Here is a 23,535-nt window from a genome sequence, read left to right on the forward strand (position 1 = left end):
GCACACAAACACACGTCCTTTAGCCGAAGATGACTTCCTGTTGTAATCTCAGACAACCGGAGGTTTTCTCTGTGAAGACACATACAATAGCAACACAACAATAAGGAACGCAAGACAGTAGAGACCAGTACAATTACTGGAGCACCTGTTTTATTCATATTTCTGAATACAAAGAAGTCAGGTGGCAGTGTTGGGTGTGGCCACGCCAGAACACCAGCGCCCCTCCCAGGAGACATCACACCTCCGTGAAGGTGCTACAACCCCACGCCCCTCCCAGGAGACATCACACCTCCATGAAGGTGCTACAACCCCAACACAGCTCTAACTACTGATATCTACCTACTTGAAGTTTAATATGGCCTTGCAAAATAAAAAGGGAAAATAATCACTTTTTCTTAATACAAATGAAAAAGCACCTACAATCAGCTATTGTAGAAAAAATAGTTTGTATGTCCATGATTGGGTGTCTGACATCTGTCTGGAGTTTCCTGTATGTACTTGAAAAAAACCAAACAAAAGTCCTACTTGTTAATACTGGCTAGAGAGGCGTGGTCATAAACTCCACCCACCTCCAACAGTAACACCCCCAACACTAACAGCAGCCACAGTAACAGTCTGGCCATGTTGGAGGCAATGAGTGGAAACCACAGTAGCCATGGAGACAGACCTCCACGCCTGTAACACTACATAAAGCACTGAATAAGGCAACTCAGTCATGGTTGACTACTGGATAGCTACATTATACCGATAATACCATCTGATGCTGCAGACCCTAGCCCACGCACACAGTAATAACTGACGTGCCTGTCTGGTCCTCATTCACACAGTTGAACGTCAGTGTCTCAGCACACGTGACAAAGATAAACCAAAACACACATTAGAACATTCCACAAAGTTCACCAGCAACTTGACCGTGTGGTACAAGGCTGAAGACCAAACACAGGAGGTCTTTCTATGCATCTCCACGGCTGTGTTTGGTCTCTGAAGGTCTCCCTGCCCTGACCACAGAGACTTCTTACTAAAATTATGTATTATACTGGTAATGAACAAACAAAAGGTGTCCTCTCCTGGTCCCACAGCCCCGCCCCTCAGTTTCATTCAGTCTCTCAGGTTGTTGATGTAGGCACAGATCTTGAGGGCAGGACCCAGCTTGATGTTCATGGTGGTCATCAGGTGTTCCTCCTTCAGCAGCAGTAGTGCCTGTCCATCGATCTCCTGCGACAGGAACTGGGCCGCCAGGTCCTCACACCCTGACAGGAGATAATCACGCGGACGAGGAGGTCAGCTGGGAACGAGCAACCGCACAAACGACCCCCACCACCCAGGAGACCAGGACGCCCAGACCGCAGGTGAGACGGCAGGTGTGTGCTCCATGGAGTAACAGGCTCACCTTGCAGGGAGGAAATGAACCTACACACTTCCTCCACACTCCAGTGGGCGGGACTAGCTGGCAGGAAGTGTTCCCCATCCAATGGCAGGCTGCCCGGAGCCGCATCATCCAGCTGTGGGCCGCAGTGGGTAGGACGGGAACAGGAGAAGGAGGAGCTTGGAGAGAGGGAGTCTTCCTCCTCCTCCCCCTCACAGCTGGACTCCGAACGGCTGGACTCTGAGCGGCACTGAAACCACGAGGGCGAAAGAGAAGACAACAGTGAAGCAATTAGAATAGATGCCGTTTAATATTAACAAACAATTAAAAATTAAGACAAAGTTGGGATTAGATTTAGGGGTTAGGGTTTAGGAGTATTCTCTTTTCTCCCTTGATTAACAAAAACATCAATAGCCGCTCATTCACCTTTACTGGAACGTGTAGGCCTGCTATTTTAGCGCAGGCAATCTCTGAGCTAGTCCTGCAAGGACCTCTACGCCTGGCAGTAATGTCCTGTGCTAGAGCACCCCCTGGTGGTGGATCTCCCCCACTGCGACCCCGGCTGGTCCGGAAGTGATGGCTGCAGCTCACGTTGTACCTGAAGAGGGAAGTTGTTGCTCAGACAGCAGCCAGACTGCAGGGGGCGCTACTTCACCATTACACTCATCGGTTGTATTACTTACACCAGTCCAAAATAATGCTTCTGGACGCACAAACAGCATAGCCTCTCTCTCATTTCACTCAGTACACCAAGAACGACAGAGACAATGCTAACAAACTCACCTGCAGCATCGCAGCATTTAAGGGTGTTATACAAGAACATCACTTACATTCACAGCATCACAGACATGCCCTTATTCAGTGTATTTGTAGATTTATCAGAAGCACAAGTCCTCCTGTAGGTACCAGGGTGCAGTAGAAGTTGAAGGTGTGTGAAGGTATGTGAAGGTGTGTGAGGGTGTGTGAAGGTGTGTGAGGGTGTGTGTGTTCTACCTCTTAGCACAAGTCTTGGAGCAGAAGCGTTTGGAACCACGGAACTGGCTGGCCGGGGCGAAGCTCTCACAGAACTCGCACTTCAACACTGAATAGGGAGCAACCACACACGCACGCACGCACACGCACACACACACACGTCAGCTACAATCACACACACACATATGTCAGCTACGCTCACAAACACGTGTCAGCTACATGACCATACAAGTAAGCTACACCCTCACACCCAAAGATCAGCTACACTCACACAGACACACACGTCAGCAACACACACACACACACACACACCCCAGCGGCACACTCACACCTCACACCTGCACAAACACAACAGCTACACTCCCATAGCAGCACAAGCACAACAGTGAGCTACAACACACTCTCACAGCCACAACAGTGAGCTACAACACACTCTCACAGCCACAACAAAGTGAGCTACAACACACTCTCACAGCCACAACAAAGTGAGCTACAACACACTCTCACAGCCACAACAGTGAGCTACAACACACTCTCACAGCTACAACAAAATGAGCTACAGCACACTCTCACGGCCACAACAATGAGCTACAACACACTCTCACAGGTACAACAAAGTGAGCTACAACACACTCTCACAGCCACAACCGTGAACTACAACACACTCTCACAGCCACAACAGTGAGCTACAACACATTCTCACAGCCACAACAGTGAGCTACAACACACTCTCACAGCCACAACCGTGAGCTACAACACACTCTCACAGCTACAACAGTGAGCTACAACACACTCTCACAGCCACAACAGTGAGCTACAGCACACTCTCACAGCCACAACAGTGAGCTACAGCACACTCTCACAGCTACAACAAAGTGAGCTACAGCACACTCTCACAGCCACAACAGTGAGCTACAACACACTCTCACAGCCACAACAGTGAGCTACAACACACTCTCACAGCCACAATAGTGAGCTACAACACACTCTCACAGCCACAATAGTGAGCTACAACACACTCCCATAGCTACAACAAAGTGAGCTACAACACACTCTCACAGCCACAACAGTGACCTACAACACACTCTCACAGCCACAACAGTGAGCTACAACACACTCTCACAGCTACAACAGTGAGCTACAGCACTCTCACAGCCACCACAACAGTGAGCTACAACACACTCTCACAACCACAACAAAGTGAGCTACAACACACTCTCACAGCTACAATAGGGTCATTCCATGTCAAATCAACCACAATTTAGATTGACCATCTCAGAATCCCTTCAAACTTTCCCCATTTGTAGGCAGATATGTTTCATGGGAATATCTCTAAAACTTTTACAGCTAGAAGGCTGATTTTTTTTGTATGTTTAGAAACTTGTATACTTGTAATTCATGTACTTTCTAATGCTGTAAGTTGTGTTGTGTCAAAAGAAAAAATTCACAAAGTTGGAAAAAAAATCAACTAAGAGTCATTTTCACCTGTCATTATCTCATGGATGGAGTAGAAGAAGGCTGATCTATGTTTTATGTTTCAAAGTACTTCCAGTGGCAATGTTGAAGTAATAATTAAGTTGCCTGTATGTGGTCCAGTTTTTGGACAATATGCTGTCAAATATCCGATTTCACACGTACGGTATCCCTTGTTTGGACACTGCTTCCCAAAATACCTATATTTATTTTTTCAATTTTTTTGTTCTGTTATATACTTTGATATGTGCTGATTATATGGTAGAAAAATTGGATATAGTGGTTTTATTCACCACTGAAAATTACCAATATCATGGAAAAATAACATTAAAAAAAGAGAAGCAAAACAAAATTTATGTTGTTCTAAAATGCAGTAGGCTATTTACACAAAAAATTCATTTACACAAATTTACTAGGGGTGGGACTTTAACGCGTTAATTTCAATTAATTAATTACAGGGAAAATAACGAACTAAAAAAAATTAACGCATTTTAACGCATTTAACGCATGAGACACTTTTACACCGTGGAATGTTTCTCAGTGCACGAGTTCCAGGCATACAGATTATATGGACGCACAATAAGATGAGCATGATGGAGATGACTGAAGAGGCTACGCTGGAGGATGGGAAATTTAAATATAAGAAACTTCCAGAAGTACATAAATTACAAGTATACAAGTTTCTAAACATACAAATAAATTCAGCCTTCTAGCTGTAAAAGTTTTAGAGATATTCACATTCAAATATTGCTATTTAGCCACTTTCGCAAAAGATGCGTCTGAGGGGGGGGGGGGGGGGGGGTTACAAAAACAGCTGTAACTCTTGAACTATTGAACATGGAACAGAAATACTTTGGATTTTTCCAACATATCTGCCTACAAATGGGGAAAGTTTGAAGGGATTCTGAGATAGTCAATCTAAATTTTGGTTGATTTGACATGGAATGACCCAACAGTGAGCTACAACACACTCCCACAGCCACAACAGTGAGCTACAACACACTCCCACAGCCACAACAGTGAGCTACAACACACTCTCACAGCCACAACAGTGAGCTACAACACACTCCCACAGCCACAACAGTGAGCTACAACACACTCCCACAGCCACAACAGTGAGCTACAACACACTCCCACAGCCACAACAGTGAGTTACAACACACTCCCACAGCCACAACAGTGACCTACAACACACTCCCACAGCCACAACAGTGAGTTACAACACACTCCCACAGCCACAATAGTGAGCTACAACACACTCCCACAGCCACAACAGTGACCTACAACATAGGGATGCAAATTATCGATTAATTCATTAATCGTTAGTTGACTGATCTTATCGATCGACTTTCGATTAATCGATAAGCGGCGTTTTTCACCTGAATTTCAGTGTTTCAATAGGGCTTTTAAAAATATCAGCTAAATATACTGCTCAAAAAAATTAAGGGAACACTAAAATAACACATCCTAGATCTCAATTAATAAAAATCTTTGAAATCAGTTGAAAATCTCTCATTTCTACCTGTTGTCTGTTCCATTTGCACAAGAGCAGTTGAAATTGATTCACAATCAGTGTTGTTTCCTATCTGAACACGAAGTGTGGATGACTTGGAGTTACATTGTGTTGTTTAAGTGTGTCCTTTATTTTTTTGAGCAGTGTAGTTAAAACACTTTGTTCAAAAAGTATATATTATATTATGATAATTATATTGTATTATATTATATATTGCTCAAGTAATTATGCATGAGGAAATTTTTATGGTATAACAAAATACATTCTTTCATTTTAAAAAAGGAATAAATTAAGGACTGGCTCAGTTCAATTTGAAACATTAGACATTAAAAAAAAATGTTTAAAAAAAAGAAGAAATTAAATAGAGAGCCAAACAGAATATTATTGAGCCCATGTTTGGACAATGTTATCTAGCTTTGTAGTGAACACATGCTGTAACGCGACCGGAGAGTGCCCAAGTTTCCACAACATCATTGAGCTTGTCAGTTAAACTGTCAGCGGTGTGTCTATCCGACATGTTCGTCGTAATCAGCACTGCAGATTTTAGCTGCCAGTTCTCGTCAGTGTAGTGGCACGTCACAGTAATGTAACTTTCTGTTGTTAGAGCCGTCCAACAATCTGTTGTAAGGGCTACAGTAGTAGCAGTAGATAGCTTTGTTTTTAGCTCACTCGTATTTTTTTGTAGCGAGCTTCGAAAACGCTCGCCTTCCCAGTGTAGCTGTGATTTTAGGTTGACCAGGTGCACTGGTGATATGCAGGACAGCTGCATGCATGGTGTTCAAATGATAATTGAGTGAGCTAGTGGAACTGTTGTACTTCAATACCGCATTACACACAGAACATTTGACTTCTTTGCCTAAATTAACAATGTTGAAATTGTAGCGACTACTACTCCTCGCAGCGAGTTCCCTAACAGACAGGCACTTGGCCCTTTAAGTGACACTGGGAGAGCGGCGCCTGCACGCGCCAGGGGAGGGGAAGAGAACAGTGCTATTGTTTGAGTTGCGTGGAAAATAAAGTTTCCCTCCTTGGGATTTTCTGGATTACGCAGTTTCTGCCTCGTTTCCCGAACACGCTTCAAAATGGTCCCACACCGCACGTCTTTTCGCCCGCTTCATTTTGTTTTCCACTCTGGTCTTTCGCGACACGTGTTCACCTCTCGTTCTTACGCTCTGTTCAAGTTAATACAGGAGCGCTCTCTAATGATTAATCGTGATTAATACATTTTGATCGAGTAACGTCTTAATCAACAACACACTCCCACAGCCACAACAGTGAGTTACAACACACTCCCACAGCCACAACAGTGAGTTACATCACACTCCCACAGCCACAACAGTGAGTTACAACACACTCCCACAGCCACAACAGTGAGTTACATCACACTCCCACAGCAACAAGAGTGAGTTACAACACACTCCCACAGCCACAACAGTGAGTTACATCACACTCCCACAGCCACAACAGTGACCTACAACACACTCCCACAGCCACAACAGTGAGTTACAACACACTCCCACAGCCACAACAGTGAGTTACATCACACTCCCACAGCAACAAGAGTGAGTTACATCACACTCCCACAGCCACAACAGTGACCTACAACACACTCCCACAGCCACAACAGTGAGCTACAACACACTCCCACAGCCACAACAGTGAGTTACATCACACTCCCACAGCCACAACAGTGACCTACAACACACTCCCACAGCCACAACAGTGACCTACAACACACTCCCACAGCCACAACAGTGACCTACAACACACTCCCACAGCCACAACAGTGACCTACAACACACTCCCACAGCCACAACAGTGAGCTACAGCACACTCCCACAGCCACAACAGTGAGCTACAGCACACTCCCACAGCCACAACAGTGAGTTACAACACACTCCCACAGCCACAACAGTGACCTACAACACAACACACTCCCACAGCCACAACAGTGAGTTACAACACACCCCCACAGCCACAACAGTGAGCTACAACACACTCCCACAGCCACAACAGTGAGTTAAAACACACTCCCACAGCCACAACAGTGAGTTACAACACACTCCCACAGCCACAACAGTGACCTACAACACACTCCCACAGCCACAACAGTGAGCTACAACACACTCTCACAGCCACAACAGTGAGTTACATCACACTCCCACAGCCACAACAGTGACCTACAACACACTCCCACAGCCACAACAGTGAGCTACAGCACACTCCCACAGCCACAACAGTGAGCTACAACACACTCCCACAGCCACAACAGTGAGCTACAGCACACTCCCACAGCCACAACAGTGAGTTACAACACACTCCCACAGCCACAACAGTGACCTACAACACAACACACTCCCACAGCCACAACAGTGAGTTACAACACACTCCCACAGCCACAACAGTGAGCTACAACACACTCCCACAGCCACAACAGTGAGTTAAAACACACTCCCACAGCCACAACAGTGAGTTACAACACACTCCCACAGCCACAACAGTGACCTACAACACACTCCCACAGCCACAACAGTGACCTACAACACACTCCCACAGCCACAACAGTGAGCTACAACACACTCTCACAGCCACAACAGTGAGCTACAACACACTCCCACAGCCACAACAGTGAGCTACAACACACTCTCACAGCCACAACAGTGAGTTACAACACACTCCCACAGCCACAACAGTGAGCTACAACACACTCCCACAGCCACAACAGTGAGCTACAGCACACTCTCACAGCCACAATAGTGAGCTACAGCACACTCCCATAGCCACAAAATAGTGAGCTACAACACACTCCCACAGCCACAAAATAGTGAGCTACAGCACACTTTCACAGCCACAACAGTGAGCTACAACACACTCCCACAGCCACAACAGTGAGCTACAACACACTCCCACAGCCACAACAGTGAGTTAAAACACACTCCCACAGCCACAACAGTGAGTTACAACACACTCCCACAGCCACAACAGTGACCTACAACACACTCCCACAGCCACAACAGTGACCTACAACACACTCCCACAGCCACAACAGTGAGCTACAACACACTCTCACAGCCACAACAGTGAGCTACAACACACTCCCACAGCCACAACAGTGAGCTACAACACACTCCCACAGCCACAACAGTGAGTTACAACACACTCCCACAGCCACAACAGTGAGCTACAACACACTCCCACAGCCACAACAGTGAGCTACAGCACACTCTCACAGCCACAATAGTGAGCTACAGCACACTCCCATAGCCACAAAATAGTGAGCTACAACACACTCCCACAGCCACAAAATAGTGAGCTACAGCACACTTTCACAGCCCTCCTAGCAGGACTAACACCAACCAGCATATGATACACACTCACCAGCAGGGGCACTGTTCTCATCAGCATATAATACACACTCACCAGCGGGGGCACTGTTCTCAGACATGGCAAGTGATACAGCAATGGGAACACACTCTACCCGGTCTTTTACTGGACCAGTCACCTGTAAGACAAAGCATATATTTTGTTATATTACAGTGCTGCAGGTCTACAGTGTTATATTACAGTGCTGCAGGTCTACAGGGTTATATTACAATGTTGCAGGTCTACAGTGTGTTATATTACAGTGCTGCAGGTCTACAGTGTTATATTACAGTGCTGCAGGTCTACCATGCTGCAGGTCTACAGTGTTATATTACAGTGCTGCAGGTCTACAGTGCTGCAGGTCTACAGTGTTATATTACAGTGCTGCAGGTCTACCATGCTGCAGGTCTACAGTGTTATATTACAGTGCTGCAGGTCTGCAATGTTATATTACAGTGCTGCAGGTCTACAGTGTTATATTACAGTGTTGCAGGTCTACAGTGTTATATTACAGTGCTGCAGGTCTACAGTGTTATATTACAGTGCTGCAGGTTTACAGTGTTATATTACAGTGCTGCAGGTCTACAGGGTTATATTACAATGTTGCAGGTCTACAGTGTGTTATATTACAGTGCTGCAGGTCTACAGTGTTATATTACAGTGCTGCAGGTCTACAGTGCTGCAGGTCTACAGTGTTATATTACAGTGCTGCAGGTCTACCATGCTGCAGGTCTACAGTGTTATATTACAGTGCTGCAGGTCTACAGTTATATTATAGTGCTGCAGGTCTACCGTGCTGCAGGTCTGCAGTGTTATATTACAGTGCTGCAGGTCTACAGTGTTATATTACAGTGCTGCAGGTCTACAGTGTTATATTACAGTGCTGCAGGTCTACAGTGTTATATTACAGTGCTGCAGGTCTACAGTGTTATATTACAGTGCTGCAGGGCCGGTTCTGACTCACAGGGAAAGGTTCTGCTCCCTCCTGGATAACGAAGCCTTCGATGAGGTGAGTCAGCACCTGTGGTTTGACCACAGCCTGCGGTACCGGGGCCCGGTCTCCCTGCATCCCGCCCCGGGGTAGAGGCACTGGGAGGGAGAGAGTAGGGGGAGTGGAGAATGCCACCTCTGGAGCTGGGGGGGTCAAGACAGGCAGGGAGGGGGGGGGGGGGGGGGGGGGTCAGTGACACAGGCCAAACATTTACCGTCAGGCTGCCTGTGCGAACTATCTGACACGCTTACCAGTGTCCAGAGAAGGTGCTGGAGAGAGTGGAGGGGCGGAGTCTGGTAATGACAGACAGCAATGGGCAGAAGGTTCTGCTGACATCTCGTTGGTGACATCTGATTCAGATTTTCTCTTCAAGGAACTGACCACAGGCTTTGTCTAGTGTGCAGTAAAGGCAAAATAAGAGCAATACACTCTACACCATGATAGACGATGTTGATAAGGATTAAGGTAACATGCATGTCTAGACATACACTGTACGTCTCATAGACTAAGTAGACTTTGATTTTATTCTATTAAACATGTCTTGATTTCAACACAAATGGCCACTAGTTAGTGTTCCCTACCCCTTCCGTCAGGATCACCTCTGAGTTACTAACCTGTGTTGAACTAGACTGCTCCAACACGTGTTCTCCAGCAGGGGGTGCTGGAGCACTGCTTTCCTGCCCCTGTGTGGCATGGCTGACTAAGGGAGTCTCACACTGACTCAACGTTGTGCTCTGATTGGTCTGCATCACAGACAGGGCACTTTGGGCAGTTTTAAGGCACACCCCTGCTCCACCCGTTTCCATGGCAGTCAGCATAGAAACTACACCCGCGGCAGAGCTGCTGACGACGGCGCCGTCCTGGTGAGAGCAGCAGGTGCGGACCTGGGCCACAGCTAGAGCCTGGGGGTTTCCCAGCGCCCCCTGCCTGGCTCCCACTAACTGGACTGGGACGTGGGGTGGGTGGTGTGGCCCAGGGCCCTGGCCCCCACTGGTGGGGGCGGGGAGGATGGCAGGAGGGTGCCGGGGGGTCATCTGTGTGGGTAGCCGGTGACTCTGTGCTGTCTTGGGCTGGATGGGCACCGGCCCCGTCCCGTGTGAAGCCTTCTCCGCCCCCAGGTGTCCTGCAGACTGCTGCAGTGGCTGCACCACCAGCGTCTGAGCTGGTATGTTGGGTTTGGGTGCGACCGAGGCCACAGGGTAACCCTGGGAGGAGGTGGGCACGCCAGACGTCGGGACCAGGATGTGAGTCACGGTGGCAGCGGGTGTGGCCCTTGCCTGGCACAGACCTGATGGAGAAAGGAGGAGTTGGGAGAGGGGGAGGGAGGGGGAGGAGGAGGAGGAAGAGGAGGGAGGGGGTGCGGATGTTGCAGTGCCCCCTGGTGGCTGGCCGGATGCCTTGATGCTGACGGAGCTGAGCGGTGCGGGGCTCGGGGAAGCGTAGGTGGAGAGCTTGGGGCTGGGCAGCGGCTGAAGAGGAGCTGAGGGAGCAAATGTCTGCTGCTGAGTAGGGAGGGGGTATGACCCTGAGGGTGGAGGAGAAGAGTGGAGGAGTGGAGAGAGAGGGATGGAGGGAGGGATAGAGAGAGAGAAAGTTTCACAAGAGTTTGAGAAGATGTGGTTATGTAAAGAGCTCAAGTAAATGTGCTCACCTTTCACCCTTTGACCTTTCAGTACAAACATATCCACAGATGATAAGACGTGCAAATTGTGTGTGTGTGTGTGTATGTGTGTGTGTGTGTGTGATGTGTCTAAGCCACTGTCAAAGCAGACACTGTGACAGGTCAACCATTAAATAATGTGATAAAAAGCGTATTATTTCGAATCATTTCGAGTATTATTAGCCTCGAATACGTTGGCGAGTTAACACATCTCCACCTGTGTGTGTGTGGAGGCACTGTTATTGACGCATGCGCTTTCCGTATACTGCACTCATTTCCTAACCGGTAGATGTCGCTCTCTGATCACAGATTCGTCTTCCCTTAAGGAGGGGGGTGTGAGAGAGCACCACTGCGTGCCTTTCTGAAATCTCACGTAGTTGCGGTTTATTCTCATGTAAACAAATTGCGCGAAAACCCAATGGCCAATTATCGACATCAGCAAAAATGATCGCGGTTAAAAAAATTATCGTACGATAAGTCGATAATGTAATTATCGCGACAGGCCTAACTCTCACACCCCCACACACTCACACCCCCACACACTCACACCCTCACACCCTCACACCCCCACACACTCACACCCCCACACCCACACATCCTCACACTTCCACACCCCCACACACTCACACCCCCACACACTCACACCCCCACATCCTCACACTCCCACACCCTCACACACACACACACCCACACTCTCACATCCTCACACTCCCACACCCTCACATCCTCACACACACCCTCACACTCCCACGCCCTCTCACCCTCACATCCTCACACCCCCACATCCTCACACTCCCACGCCTTCACACACTCACACCCCCACACTCTCACACCCCCACACCCTCACACTCTCACATCCTCACACCCCCACACTCACACCCACACTCTCACATCCTCACACCCCCACACTCACACCCCCACACACCCCCACACTCACACCCCACACTCTCACACCCTCACACTCTCACACCCCCATGCAAAAATGATCGCGGTTAAAAAAATTATCGTACGATAAGTTGATAATGTAATTATCGCGACAGGCCTAACTCTCACACCCCCACACACTCACACCCCCACACACTCACACCCCAACACACTCACACCCCCACACACTCACACGCCAACACACTCACACCCCCACACCCTCACACTCCCACACCCTCACACTCCCCCACATCCTCACACTCCCCCACATCCTCACACCCCCACACACTCACATCCTCAAACCCTCACACTCTCACACCCCCACACCCTCACACACCCCCACACCCTCACACACCCCCACACCCTCACACACACACACCCTCACACACACACACCCTCACACACACACACCCTCACACACACACACCCTCACACTCTCACACCCTCACACACACACACCCTCACACACACACACCCTCACACACACACACCCCCACACACACACACACCCCCACACACACACATCCTCACATCTCTTCCTTACCTGCGTCCTTCCTGTCAGGAAACTCTGTCTTAACAGTAGCCACCCGGGGGGTAGATACACAACGCATGGCCAGATTCTGCACCTGCACACAGGTTGAGGGGGCAGGTAGAGGGGGGCAGGTAGAGGAGCAGGAAGAGAGGGGGCAGGTAGAGGAGCAGGTAGAGAGGGGCAGGTAGAGGAGCAGGTAGAGAGGGAGCAGGTAGAGAGGAGCAGGTAGAGAGGGGGCAGGTAGAGAGGCAGGTAGAGAGGGGGCAGGTAAAGGAGCAGGTAGAGAGGGGGCAGGTAGAGGGGGGGCAGGTAGAGTGGGGGCAGGTAGAGGGGCAGGTAGAGAGGGGGCAGGTAGAGGGGGGGGCAGGTAAAGGAGCAGGTAGAGAGGGGGCAGGTAGAGGGGGGCAGGTAGAGGGGCAGGTAGAGGGGGGGCAGGTAGAGGAGCAGGTAGAGAGGGGGCAGGTAAAGGAGCAGGTAGAGAGGGGGCAGGTAAAGGAGCAGGTAGAGAGGGGGCAGGTAGAGAGGGGGCAGGTAAAGGAGCAGGTAGAGAGGGGGCAGGTAGAGGGGGGGCAGGTGGCAGGTAGAAGACAGCAAAAGAGAAAAAAGACATCCATAGAAAACACAAAAAAAGGAGCAGGTAGAGAGGGGGCAGGTAGAGGGGGGGCAGGTAAAGGAGCAGGTAGAGGGGGGCAGGTAGAGGGGCAGGTAGAGGAGCAGGTAGAGAGGGGGCAGGTAGAGGGGGGGGCAGGTAAAGGAGCAGGTAGAGGGGGGGCAGGTAGAGGGGGGCAGGTAGAGGGGCAGGAAGAGAGGGGGCAGGTAGAGGAGCAGGTAGAGAGGGGCAGGTAGAGGAGCAGGTAGAGAGGGAGCAGGTAGAGAGGAGCAGGTAGAGAGGGGGCAGGTAGAGAGGCAGGTAGAGAGGGGGCAGGTAAAGGAGCAGGTAGAGAGGGGGCAGGTAGAGGGGGGGCAGGTAGAGTGGGGGCAGGTAGAGGGGCAGGTAGAGAGGGGGCAGGTAGAGGGGGGGCAGGTAAAGGAGCAGGTAGAGAGGGGGCAGGTAGAGGGGGGCAGGTAGAGGGGCAGGTAGAGGGGGGGCAGGTAGAGGAGCAGGTAGAGAGGGGGCAGGTAAAGGAGCAGGTAGAGAGGGGGCAGGTAAAGGAGCAGGTAGAGAGGGGGCAGGTAGAGAGGGGGCAGGTAAAGGAGCAGGTAGAGAGGGGGCAGGTAGAGGGGGGGCAGGTGGCAGGTAGAAGACAGCAAAAGAGAAAAAAGACATCCATAGAAAACACAAAAAAAGGAGCAGGTAGAGAGGGGGCAGGTAGAGGGGGGGCAGGTAAAGGAGCAGGTAGAGGGGGGCAGGTAGAGGGGCAGGTAGAGGAGCAGGTAGAGAGGGGGCAGGTAGAGGGGGGGGCAGGTAAAGGAGCAGGTAGAGGGGGGGCAGGTAGAGGGGGGCAGGTAGAGGGGCAGGAAGAGAGGGGGCAGGTAGAGGAGCAGGTAGAGAGGGGCAGGTAGAGGAGCAGGTAGAGAGGGAGCAGGTAGAGAGGAGCAGGTAGAGAGGGGGCAGGTAGAGAGGCAGGTAGAGAGGGGGCAGGTAAAGGAGCAGGTAGAGAGGGGGCAGGTAGAGGGGGGGCAGGTAGAGTGGGGGCAGGTAGAGGGGCAGGTAGAGAGGGGGCAGGTAGAGGGGGGGGCAGGTAAAGGAGCAGGTAGAGAGGGGGCAGGTAGAGGGGGGCAGGTAGAGGGGCAGGTAGAGGGGGGGCAGGTAGAGGAGCAGGTAGAGAGGGGGCAGGTAAAGGAGCAGGTAGAGAGGGGGCAGGTAAAGGAGCAGGTAGAGAGGGGGCAGGTAGAGAGGGGGCAGGTAAAGGAGCAGGTAGAGAGGGGGCAGGTAGAGGGGGGGCAGGTGGCAGGTAGAAGACAGCAAAAGAGAAAAAAGACATCCATAGAAAACACAAAAAAAGGAGCAGGTAGAGAGGGGGCAGGTAGAGGGGGGGCAGGTAAAGGAGCAGGTAGAGGGGGGCAGGTAGAGGGGCAGGTAGAGGAGCAGGTAGAGAGGGGGCAGGTAGAGGGGGGGGCAGGTAAAGGAGCAGGTAGAGGGGGGCAGGTAGAGAGGGGACAGGTAGAGGGGGCAGGTAAAGGAGCAGGTAGAGAGGGGGCAGGTAGAGGGGGGGCAGGTAAAGGAGCAGGTAGAGGGGGGCAGGTAGAGAGGGGGCAGGTAGAGGGGGGCAGGTAAAGGAGCAGGTAGAGAGGGGGCAGGTAGAGAGGGGGCAGGTAAAGGAGCAGGTAGAGAGGGGGCAGGTAGAGGGGGGGCAGGTGGCAGGTAGAAGACAGCAAAAGAGAAAAAAGACATCCATAGAAAACACAAAAGAATAAAGGACGTTTGTATAGCTCATGTCAGTAATACAGGACATAGTAAATAGTAAATAAAAGTAAAGCATGTCACATGTAAAACTCAGTCACACCTGGTCACTATCTGATTGGTTATTTGGAGAGGCGGGAAGAACTTCTTGTTGCTGCTGCTGGGGTTGTTGCTGGGTAACTGCTGCCACGGCAGCTGTTGCTGTGCCACCAGGCATGAAGATGAGCTGAGGGGTGAGAGGAGCCCTCAGAGAGCGGTTCACCTAAGGGACACAAACCAGGAAGCACACCGTTACAAACCCACAGGCTGGGACTGTGTGTGTGTGTGTGTGTGTGTGTGTGTGTGTGTATGTGTGTGTATGTGTGTGTATGTGTGTGTATGTGTGTGTGTATATGTGTGCGTGTGTGTGTATATGTGTGCGTGTGTGTGTATATGTGTGCGTGTGTGTATGTGTGTGTGTGTGTATGTTTGTGTGTATGCGTGTTTGCGTGTGTGTGTGTATGTATATGCGTGTGTGTGTGTGTGTGTGTGTGTGTGTGTGGGTGGGTGTGTGGGTGTTTGTATGTGTGTGTGTGTGTGTGTGTGTGTGTGTGGGTGGGTGTGTGGGTGTTTGTATGTGTGTGTGTGTGTGTGTGTGTGTGTGTGTGTGTGTGTGTGTGTGTGTGTGTGTGGGTGTGTGGGTGTGTGTGGGTGTGTGGGTGTGTGGGTGTGTTTGTGTGTGTGTGTCGGCCAGTTGACAAACTTGCTGGGGCATGAAGCCCCCCCCCCCCCCCCCCTTTCCCCTTGTGCCTCTTTACTACCCATTCAATTATTAAATCAAGCAATCACAAAATCGTTTAAATTAGTTCATGCCTTATTGAACAAGATAAAACACTGTAATACAAACTGTAGCAATAAAAACAAACTTAGTTATACAAATTTACAGAAAACCAACACAAAGTTAATTCTATCTCTGCGGTGTAATATTCACCTGTGCTGAACTTCTTGGGTCTCTTCACAACAAACGTAGTGGGTCTTAAACTCTGTGGTGCTACAGCGTTTAGTTGTTGTTCATTTACTGTCTGGCCTCACCAGAGTCAAACCCAGCGGTCCTTTCTCTCTTTTAAAACCCTTTCTACCTCCATCACCTCCTCTATCCTCCCTTTTACAACCTCTTCATATAATCTCCTTCACCTCCATCATCTTCCTCTTTTCCTTTTGTCTTTTTTGTGCTCCAACTGGTCATTTTTGTGTGTTATCTATCTAGATCAGATTGATGTAGTATCAGAAATATTAAACTCCCGCTGCTGTGTGCCGTTAGGCTGCAGTCAGTGAAGGATCAAACCATTTTACTGGGGGGTGTGTGCTGTTAAAGGAAAATATAATGAAGTGCAAAAATGTATATCAATGAAACAATCCAAGATTATATTAAAAACAATAGAATTAAAATATAAAATAATATATAGGCCCTTCTGACCCTGAGGCCCAGAACAGCAGACCTGATTAGAACGCAAACCCCCCGCATAATAAAGGACAAAGGTTAACTTCAGTATCAGCCTGATATAGATTATACAGTAAGGTACTATAGGGAGAGTGTATGCCCCACCGTACACAGGCCATCGTGTGTGGAACTCACCCTCAGGTACATCTGTCCTTGTCCAGCTGAGTTCCCACCCAGCAACACTGATTGGCTAAGAGCTGACGATGTTGCTGATGTTGCAGGGCCCATTGGGCGGGGATGTGTCATAGTCCCGCCCCCCGAGGTGGCACTTAGGTTTACCTTGAAGAGAAAGCAGGACATAAGGTCTGTATATCCTGCCACTCGGGACAGTTAAGCTTAACTGCTTAAGCTTAAACTTAAGCTCCGAACGCTCTGCAGACATGGTGACATACGGCCCGTGACAGACCGGCCAAGACGTACCGTACACTGTGCCGAGCTAGTAGCCACGGAGACACTGTTGCTAGGGGAACTGGACTGGCGACTGGCAACAAGTGTGGCCTATTGGAAATTAAAGACAGAAGGATGCATAAATGTTTCTTTGATCTTCAGTTCAACTGCATATGTTATATATATATACACTCACCGGCCACTTTATTAGGTACACCTTGCTAGTACTGGGTTGGACCCCCTTTTGTGTTCAGAACTGCCTTAATCCTTCATGGCACAGATTCAATAAGGTACTGGAAACATTCCTCAGAGAGTCTGGTCCATATTGACATGATAGCATCACGCAGTTGCTGCAGATTTGTCAGCTGCACATCCATGATGTGAATCTCCCGTTCCACCACATCCCAAAGGTGCTCTATTGGATTGAGATCTGGTGACTGTGGAGGCCATTTGAGTACAGTGAACTCATTGTTGTGTTCAGTCTGAGATGATTTGTACTTTATGACATGGTGTGTTATCCTGCTGGAAGTAGCCATCAGAAGATGGTACACTGTGGTCATAAAGGGATGGACATGGTCAGCAACAATACTCAGGTAGGCTGTGGTGTTGACACAATGCTCAATTGGTACTAAAGGGCCCAAAGTGTGCCAGGAAAATATCCCCCTCACTATTGCACCACCACCAGCCTGAACCGTTGATACAAGGCAGGATGGATCCATGCTTTCATGTTGTTGACAGCAAATTCTGACCCTACCATCCAAATGTTGCAGCAGAAATCGAGATTCATCAGACCAGGCAACATTTTTCCAATCTTCTATTGTCCAATTTTACTGAGCCTGTGTGAATTGTAGCCTCAGTTTCCTGTTCTTAGCTGACAGGTGTGACATCTGGTGTGGTCTTCTGCTGCTGTAGCCCATCCACCTCAAGGTTCGATGTGTTGTGTGTTCAGAGATGCTCTTCTGCATGGCTCGGTTGTAGCGACTGGTTATTTGAGTTACTGTTGCCGTTCTATCAGCTAGTACCAGTCTGGCCATTCTCCACTGACCTCTGGCATCAACAAGGCATTTGCGTCCACAGAACTGCCGCTCACTGGATATTTTCTCTTTTTTTGAACCATTCTCTGTAAACCCTAGAGATGGTTGTATGTGAAAGTCCCAGTAGATCAGCAGTTTCTGAAAACCCGTCTGGCACCAACAACCATGTTCAAAGTCACTTAAATCACCTTTCTTCTGATGCTCGGTTTGAGCTGCAGCAAATCGTCTTGGCCATGACTACATGCATAAATGCATTGAATTGCTGCCATGTGATTGGCTGATTCAACATTTGCATTAATGAGCAGTTGGACAGGTGTACCTAATAAAGTGGCCAGTGAGTGTATACTATACAAATTATATGTAATACAAAATAAAATAAATCATATAGGGGGGGCAGTGTTGGGTGTGTGTGTGGGGGAGGGGCAGTGTTGGGCGCGTGTGTGGGGGAGGGGCAGTGTTGGGCGCGTGTGTGGGGGAGGGGCAGTGTTGGGCGCGTGTGTGGGGGAGGGGCAGTGTTGGGTGTGTGTGGGGGAGGGGCAGCGTTGGGTGCGTGTGTGGGGGAGGGGCAGTGTTGGGCGTGTGTGGGGGAGGGGCAGTGTTGGGCGTGTGTGTGGGGGAGGGGCAGTGTTGGGCGCGTGTGTGGGGGAGGGGCAGTGTTGGGTGTGTGTGTGGGGGAGGGGCAGTGTTGGGTGTGTGTGGGGGAGGGGCAGTGTTGGGTGCGTGTGTGGGGGAGGGGCAGTGTTGGGCGTGTGTGGGGGAGGGGCAGTGTTGGGCACGTGTGTGGGGGAGGGGCAGTGTTGGGTGTGTGTGGGGGAGGGGCAGTGTTGGGTGCGTGTGTGGGGGAGGGGCAGTGTTGGGCGCGTGTGTGGGGGAGGGGCAGTGTTGGGTGTGTGTGGGGGAGGGGCAGTGTTGGGTGCGTGTGTGGGGGAGGGGCAGTGTTGGGTGCGTGTGTGGGGGAGGGGCAGTGTTGGGCGTGTGTGTGGGGGAGGGGCAGTGTTGGGCGTGTGTGTGGGGGAGGGGCAGTGTTGGGCGTGTGTGTGGGGGAGGGGCAGTGTTGGGCGCGTGTGTGGGGGAGGGGCAGTGTTGGGTGTGTGTGTGGGGGAGGGGCAGTGTTGGGCGTGTGTGGGGGAGGGGCAGTGTTGGGTGCGTGTGTGGGGGAGGGGCAGTGTTGGGCGTGTGTGGGGGAGGGGCAGTGTTGGGCGCGTGTGTGGGGGAGGGGCAGTGTTGGGTGCGTGTGTGGGGGAGGGGCAGTGTTGGGCGCGTGTGTGGGGGAGGGGCAGTGTTGGACGCGTGTGTGGGGGAGGGGCAGTGTTGGGCGTGTGTGGGGGAGGGGCAGTGTTGGGCGCGTGTGTGGGGGAGGGGCAGTGTTGGTCGTATGTGTGGGGGAGGGGCAGTGTTGGTCGTATGTGTGGGGGAGGGGCAGTGTTGGGCGTGTGTGGGGGAGGGGCAGTGTTGGGCGTGTGTGGGGGAGGGGCAGTGTTGGGCGTGTGTGGGGGAGGGGCAGTGTTGGGCGTGTCACCTGCTGGACGGCAGCGAGATTGTGCAGCTGCGCATTGCTGATCTGCTGCTGCAGCATAAGATGTTGGAAGTACTGAGCTGCATTAGGCTGTCTCTGGAGAGCCTGCAGGGCCTAGACACACACACACACACACACACACACACACACACACATGTATATATATATATATATATATATATATGTACACACACACACGTATATATATATGTACACACACACACACACACACGTATATATATGTACACACACACACACACACACACGTATATATATGTATACACACACACACACACATGTATATATATATGTACACACACACACACACGTATATATATGTACACACACACACACACATGTATATATATATATGCACACACACACGCACGCACGTATATATATGTACACACACACACACACACGTGTATATATATATATGTACACACACACACACACACACACACACGTGTATATATATGTACACACACACAAACACACGTGTATATACATGTACACACACACGTATATATATGTACACACACACACACACACACACACACACACACACACACACACACACACACACACACACGTGTATATATTATGTACACACACACACATTACATCTCATGTGCACACATGCACATTACACAGACACTAAAGTGACTTACAATTATGACTGTTTACAGTTCTAGGGGCCTAGCTTAGGGCCCCCAACTGTGGCAACTTAATGGTGGTGGGTAACCTGCAAGCTCCCACAGATCCCAGTGAGCAGCTGCAGCTCTATGGAGGTGTGATCTGAACGGAGCTGGCTGTACATGACAGGCTGACCGGTGACATCTGAGCACTGTTCTCATTACTTGCACTGAGTTTTGTACTGATTAACAAGTTACCGTTGAGAACATAGATGTCACATGTTTCCTCATTACACTGCTTCTGAAGACTGCAATTTCAACTCAATCTCCACTTACTCTAACGTCATCTAGACAGCCAATTGGAAACACTCACTAATCAAGACTACAAAATAACTCTCCAAAATAATTTTCCAATACTATTTGTAAATTACATCACATAATGTTATGCCATTCTGAAGCTCTTCTGAAACAAGAAGAGAGAGAAAATATTGTGAAAGATTCAACAGCCAGCTAAGAAATCTGAGCATTGGTGGAGAAACCAGAAGAGGCAACGAAAGACTGACTTGCATGTTTTTTAGCAATGCATTACCGCCTGTTTGTCCCCCATAAACACTCACTCTCCTGGACAGACCACTGTCCCCCATAAACACTCACTCACCTGGACAGACCACTGTCCCCGATAAACACTCACTCACCTGGACAGACCACTGTCCCCCATAAACACTCAATCACCTGGACAGACCACTGTCCCCCATAAACACTCACTCACCTGGACAGACCACTGTCCCCGATAAATACTCAATCACCTGGACAGACCACTGTCCCCCATAAACACTCACTCACCTGGACAGATGACTGTTCCCGATAAACACTCACTCACCTGGACAGACGACTGTCCCCCATTAACACTCACTCTCCTGGACAGATGACTGTTCCCGATAAACACTCACTCACCTGGACAGACCACTGTCCCCCATAAACACTCACTCACCTGGACAGACGACTGTCCCCGATAAAGAATCACTCACCTGGACAGACCACTGTCCCCCATAAACACTCACTCACCTGGACAGACCACTGTCCCCCATAAACACTCACTCTCCTGGACAGACGACTGTCCCCGATAAAGAATCACTCACCTGGACAGACCACTGTCCCCCATAAACACTCAATCACCTGGACAGACCACTGTCCCCCATAAACACTCACTCACCTGGACAGATGACTGTTCCCGATAAACACTCACTCACCTGGACAGACGACTGTCCCCCATTAACACTCACTCTCCTGGACAGACCACTGTCCCCGATAAACACTCACTCACCTGGACAGACCACTGTCCCCCATAAACACTCACTCTCCTGGACAGACGACTGTCCCCGATAAAGAATCACTCACCTGGACAGACCACTGTCCCCCATAAACACTCACTCTCCTGGACAGACGACTGTCCCCGATAAAGAATCACTCACCTGGACAGACCACTGTCCCCCATAAACACTCACTCACCTGGACAGACCACTGTCCCCCATAAACACTCACTCTCCTGGACAGACGACTGTCCCCGATAAACAATCACTCACCTGGACAGACGACTGTCCCCGATAAACAATCACTCACCTGGACAGACGACTGTCCCCGATAAACACTCACTCACCTGGACAGACCACTGTCCCCGATAAACAATCACTCTCACCTGTACAGCTTGTCTTTCATACAAAGACATCTGAGCTATTTGAGGGGGGCGGGAGTTGGCCCCAGACGGAGTGCTGCCATTGGTGGAGGCGGAGTTGCCCTGTTCCTCTCCTTGCTCCATTCTAGAGGGATGCAGGGGTGTCAATCAAGCTGTGTAAAAGAAAACCATGGGCACAAACAAATCAATAACCAATATTATCAATCAGCATTTAAGTGTCAGTACAAAAATATGTTAGTGAGGTTTTCATGGAATTCCATTTTAGTGCTGTGCGGTTAAACTTATCTGGTCACCTTAGACAAACACGTATGGTTCACTGCTGGATGGACGAATAAACAGTTGATAAATAACAGAAACAACTAGTGAACACAGCGGGTTTGAAGCAGTCTTGGTCAGTCTTGGTCAACAGAAACGTGGCAACCCTGGTGCATCTTAGCGACGAATGGGGCGACCACAAACATCAAACAAACCGCCTTACACATATTCAAGTAGCTACCCACTAGTGTAAATCTCTTCTGTTACTGGTGGAGTGCGTGATAATAAACACCAGTCCTCCTCCTCCTCCTCCTCCTCCTCCTCCTCATCATCATCATCATCCTCCAGGGATGAAGAGCCACACTAGGTGACCAGAGTGCGCGAGCTAGCTGGCTAGTTTGCTAATTCCAAAGTGCAGAGTAGTCAAAATTTTACCTCGAAGCGGTCGGCTCGTTAAAGCGTTGATTGGAACGTAAAAATTCGTCTCGGGATTTTAATCTGTGCTTGTAGTTGTAATATAAATACATGCGTTTGTTTATTTATTTTGAGTTTTACAAGTCACTTGGAAATCTGTAAAAACCAACGGCGATAAACCCCGCCCCCTGTTCTGTTTACAATTCTTCTTCCGGCGCCGAATATGACGTCGATAGAACGTTCGGGTGCATAGAGTCGCACTGCGCAGTCTCTGAGAAACACGTGTCTAAAATCTTATCTAGAAACAAGGTTCCAAGAATATTTAGGCTAAGATGATCCACTTAGTGCTGTAGTGCAACTTTTGAAGAATTAATTGAAACCTCATATTTCGCTAGAAACCAGTTTATTCATGTGAAAACAAGCTGTTTTATCATGTTTGCAATGTTACAAATGCATTTCCAAGCAAGTAGTAAGTGTTGCATTTAGGCGTTCAAAACAGCGTTTCCTGCCCTAGTAAGATTTGTTATATATATTTGGAGGCCCTGAGCTACGACACACACACACACTAAACACTTAGCACTTTTGTAAGTCGCTCTGGATAAGAGCGTCTGCTAAATGCCGTAAATGTACACACACACACACACACACACACACATATATATAATATATATATATATATATATAATGTGTATATGTGTATGTATCAGACAGAAGTCCTTCATCAGCTGTACAAAGTGCAATATATAAAAGACCTAGTCCAAATGCAATGTTTTAATTGTTATACATACATAAGATGGTGTCAGCCATTATATAAGCACCCCTAGTCCTAATCCTGGAGCTGAGAGGACTCTACTCAAGAGCCCAATAGTTGCTGTATGGCGGCATGTATAACAGAGCATGGACGTAATTTTGATTTCAAAAGTGGGGGGGACATAGATTTGTCGCTATTTAAATATTTGGTTTTAACCGTAAAAACTGGGGGG

The 23,535-nt window shown here is 49.4% G+C and overlaps 1 protein-coding gene across 3 annotated transcripts; it reads right to left on the reverse strand.

Moving 5' to 3' along the window:
- Nucleotides 1-123: 123 nt before the first annotated feature.
- On the reverse strand, nucleotides 124-22,760 carry phc1 (polyhomeotic homolog 1). 3 transcript variants are annotated; one of them, XM_076970560.1, is made up of 16 exons: nucleotides 22,574-22,760; nucleotides 22,177-22,202; nucleotides 21,887-22,035; nucleotides 19,559-19,669; nucleotides 17,039-17,116; nucleotides 16,754-16,897; nucleotides 15,242-15,400; nucleotides 12,807-12,888; nucleotides 10,293-11,203; nucleotides 9,930-10,071; nucleotides 9,652-9,821; nucleotides 8,745-8,826; nucleotides 2,360-2,447; nucleotides 1,793-1,964; nucleotides 1,391-1,616; nucleotides 124-1,250 (listed from the first exon to the last, which is right to left on the reverse strand). In XM_076970560.1, exons 3-16 carry the CDS (start codon nucleotides 22,004-22,006, stop codon nucleotides 1,099-1,101), a joined length of 2,637 nt encoding a protein of 878 aa, XP_076826675.1. In that variant the 5' UTR covers nucleotides 22,007-22,035; nucleotides 22,177-22,202; nucleotides 22,574-22,760; the 3' UTR covers nucleotides 124-1,098. The 3 variants fall into 3 exon arrangements, with proteins under 3 accessions (XP_076826675.1, XP_076826674.1, XP_076826676.1); XM_076970559.1 differs by lacking the exon at nucleotides 22,177-22,202; XM_076970561.1 differs by lacking the exon at nucleotides 22,574-22,760 and having other exon boundaries at nucleotides 22,177-22,443.
- Nucleotides 22,761-23,535: the final 775 nt, after the last annotated feature.

Source organism: Brachyhypopomus gauderio, chromosome 13 (assembly GCF_052324685.1).
Source record: "Brachyhypopomus gauderio isolate BG-103 chromosome 13, BGAUD_0.2, whole genome shotgun sequence".
Lineage (NCBI taxonomy): Eukaryota > Metazoa > Chordata > Actinopteri > Gymnotiformes > Hypopomidae > Brachyhypopomus > Brachyhypopomus gauderio.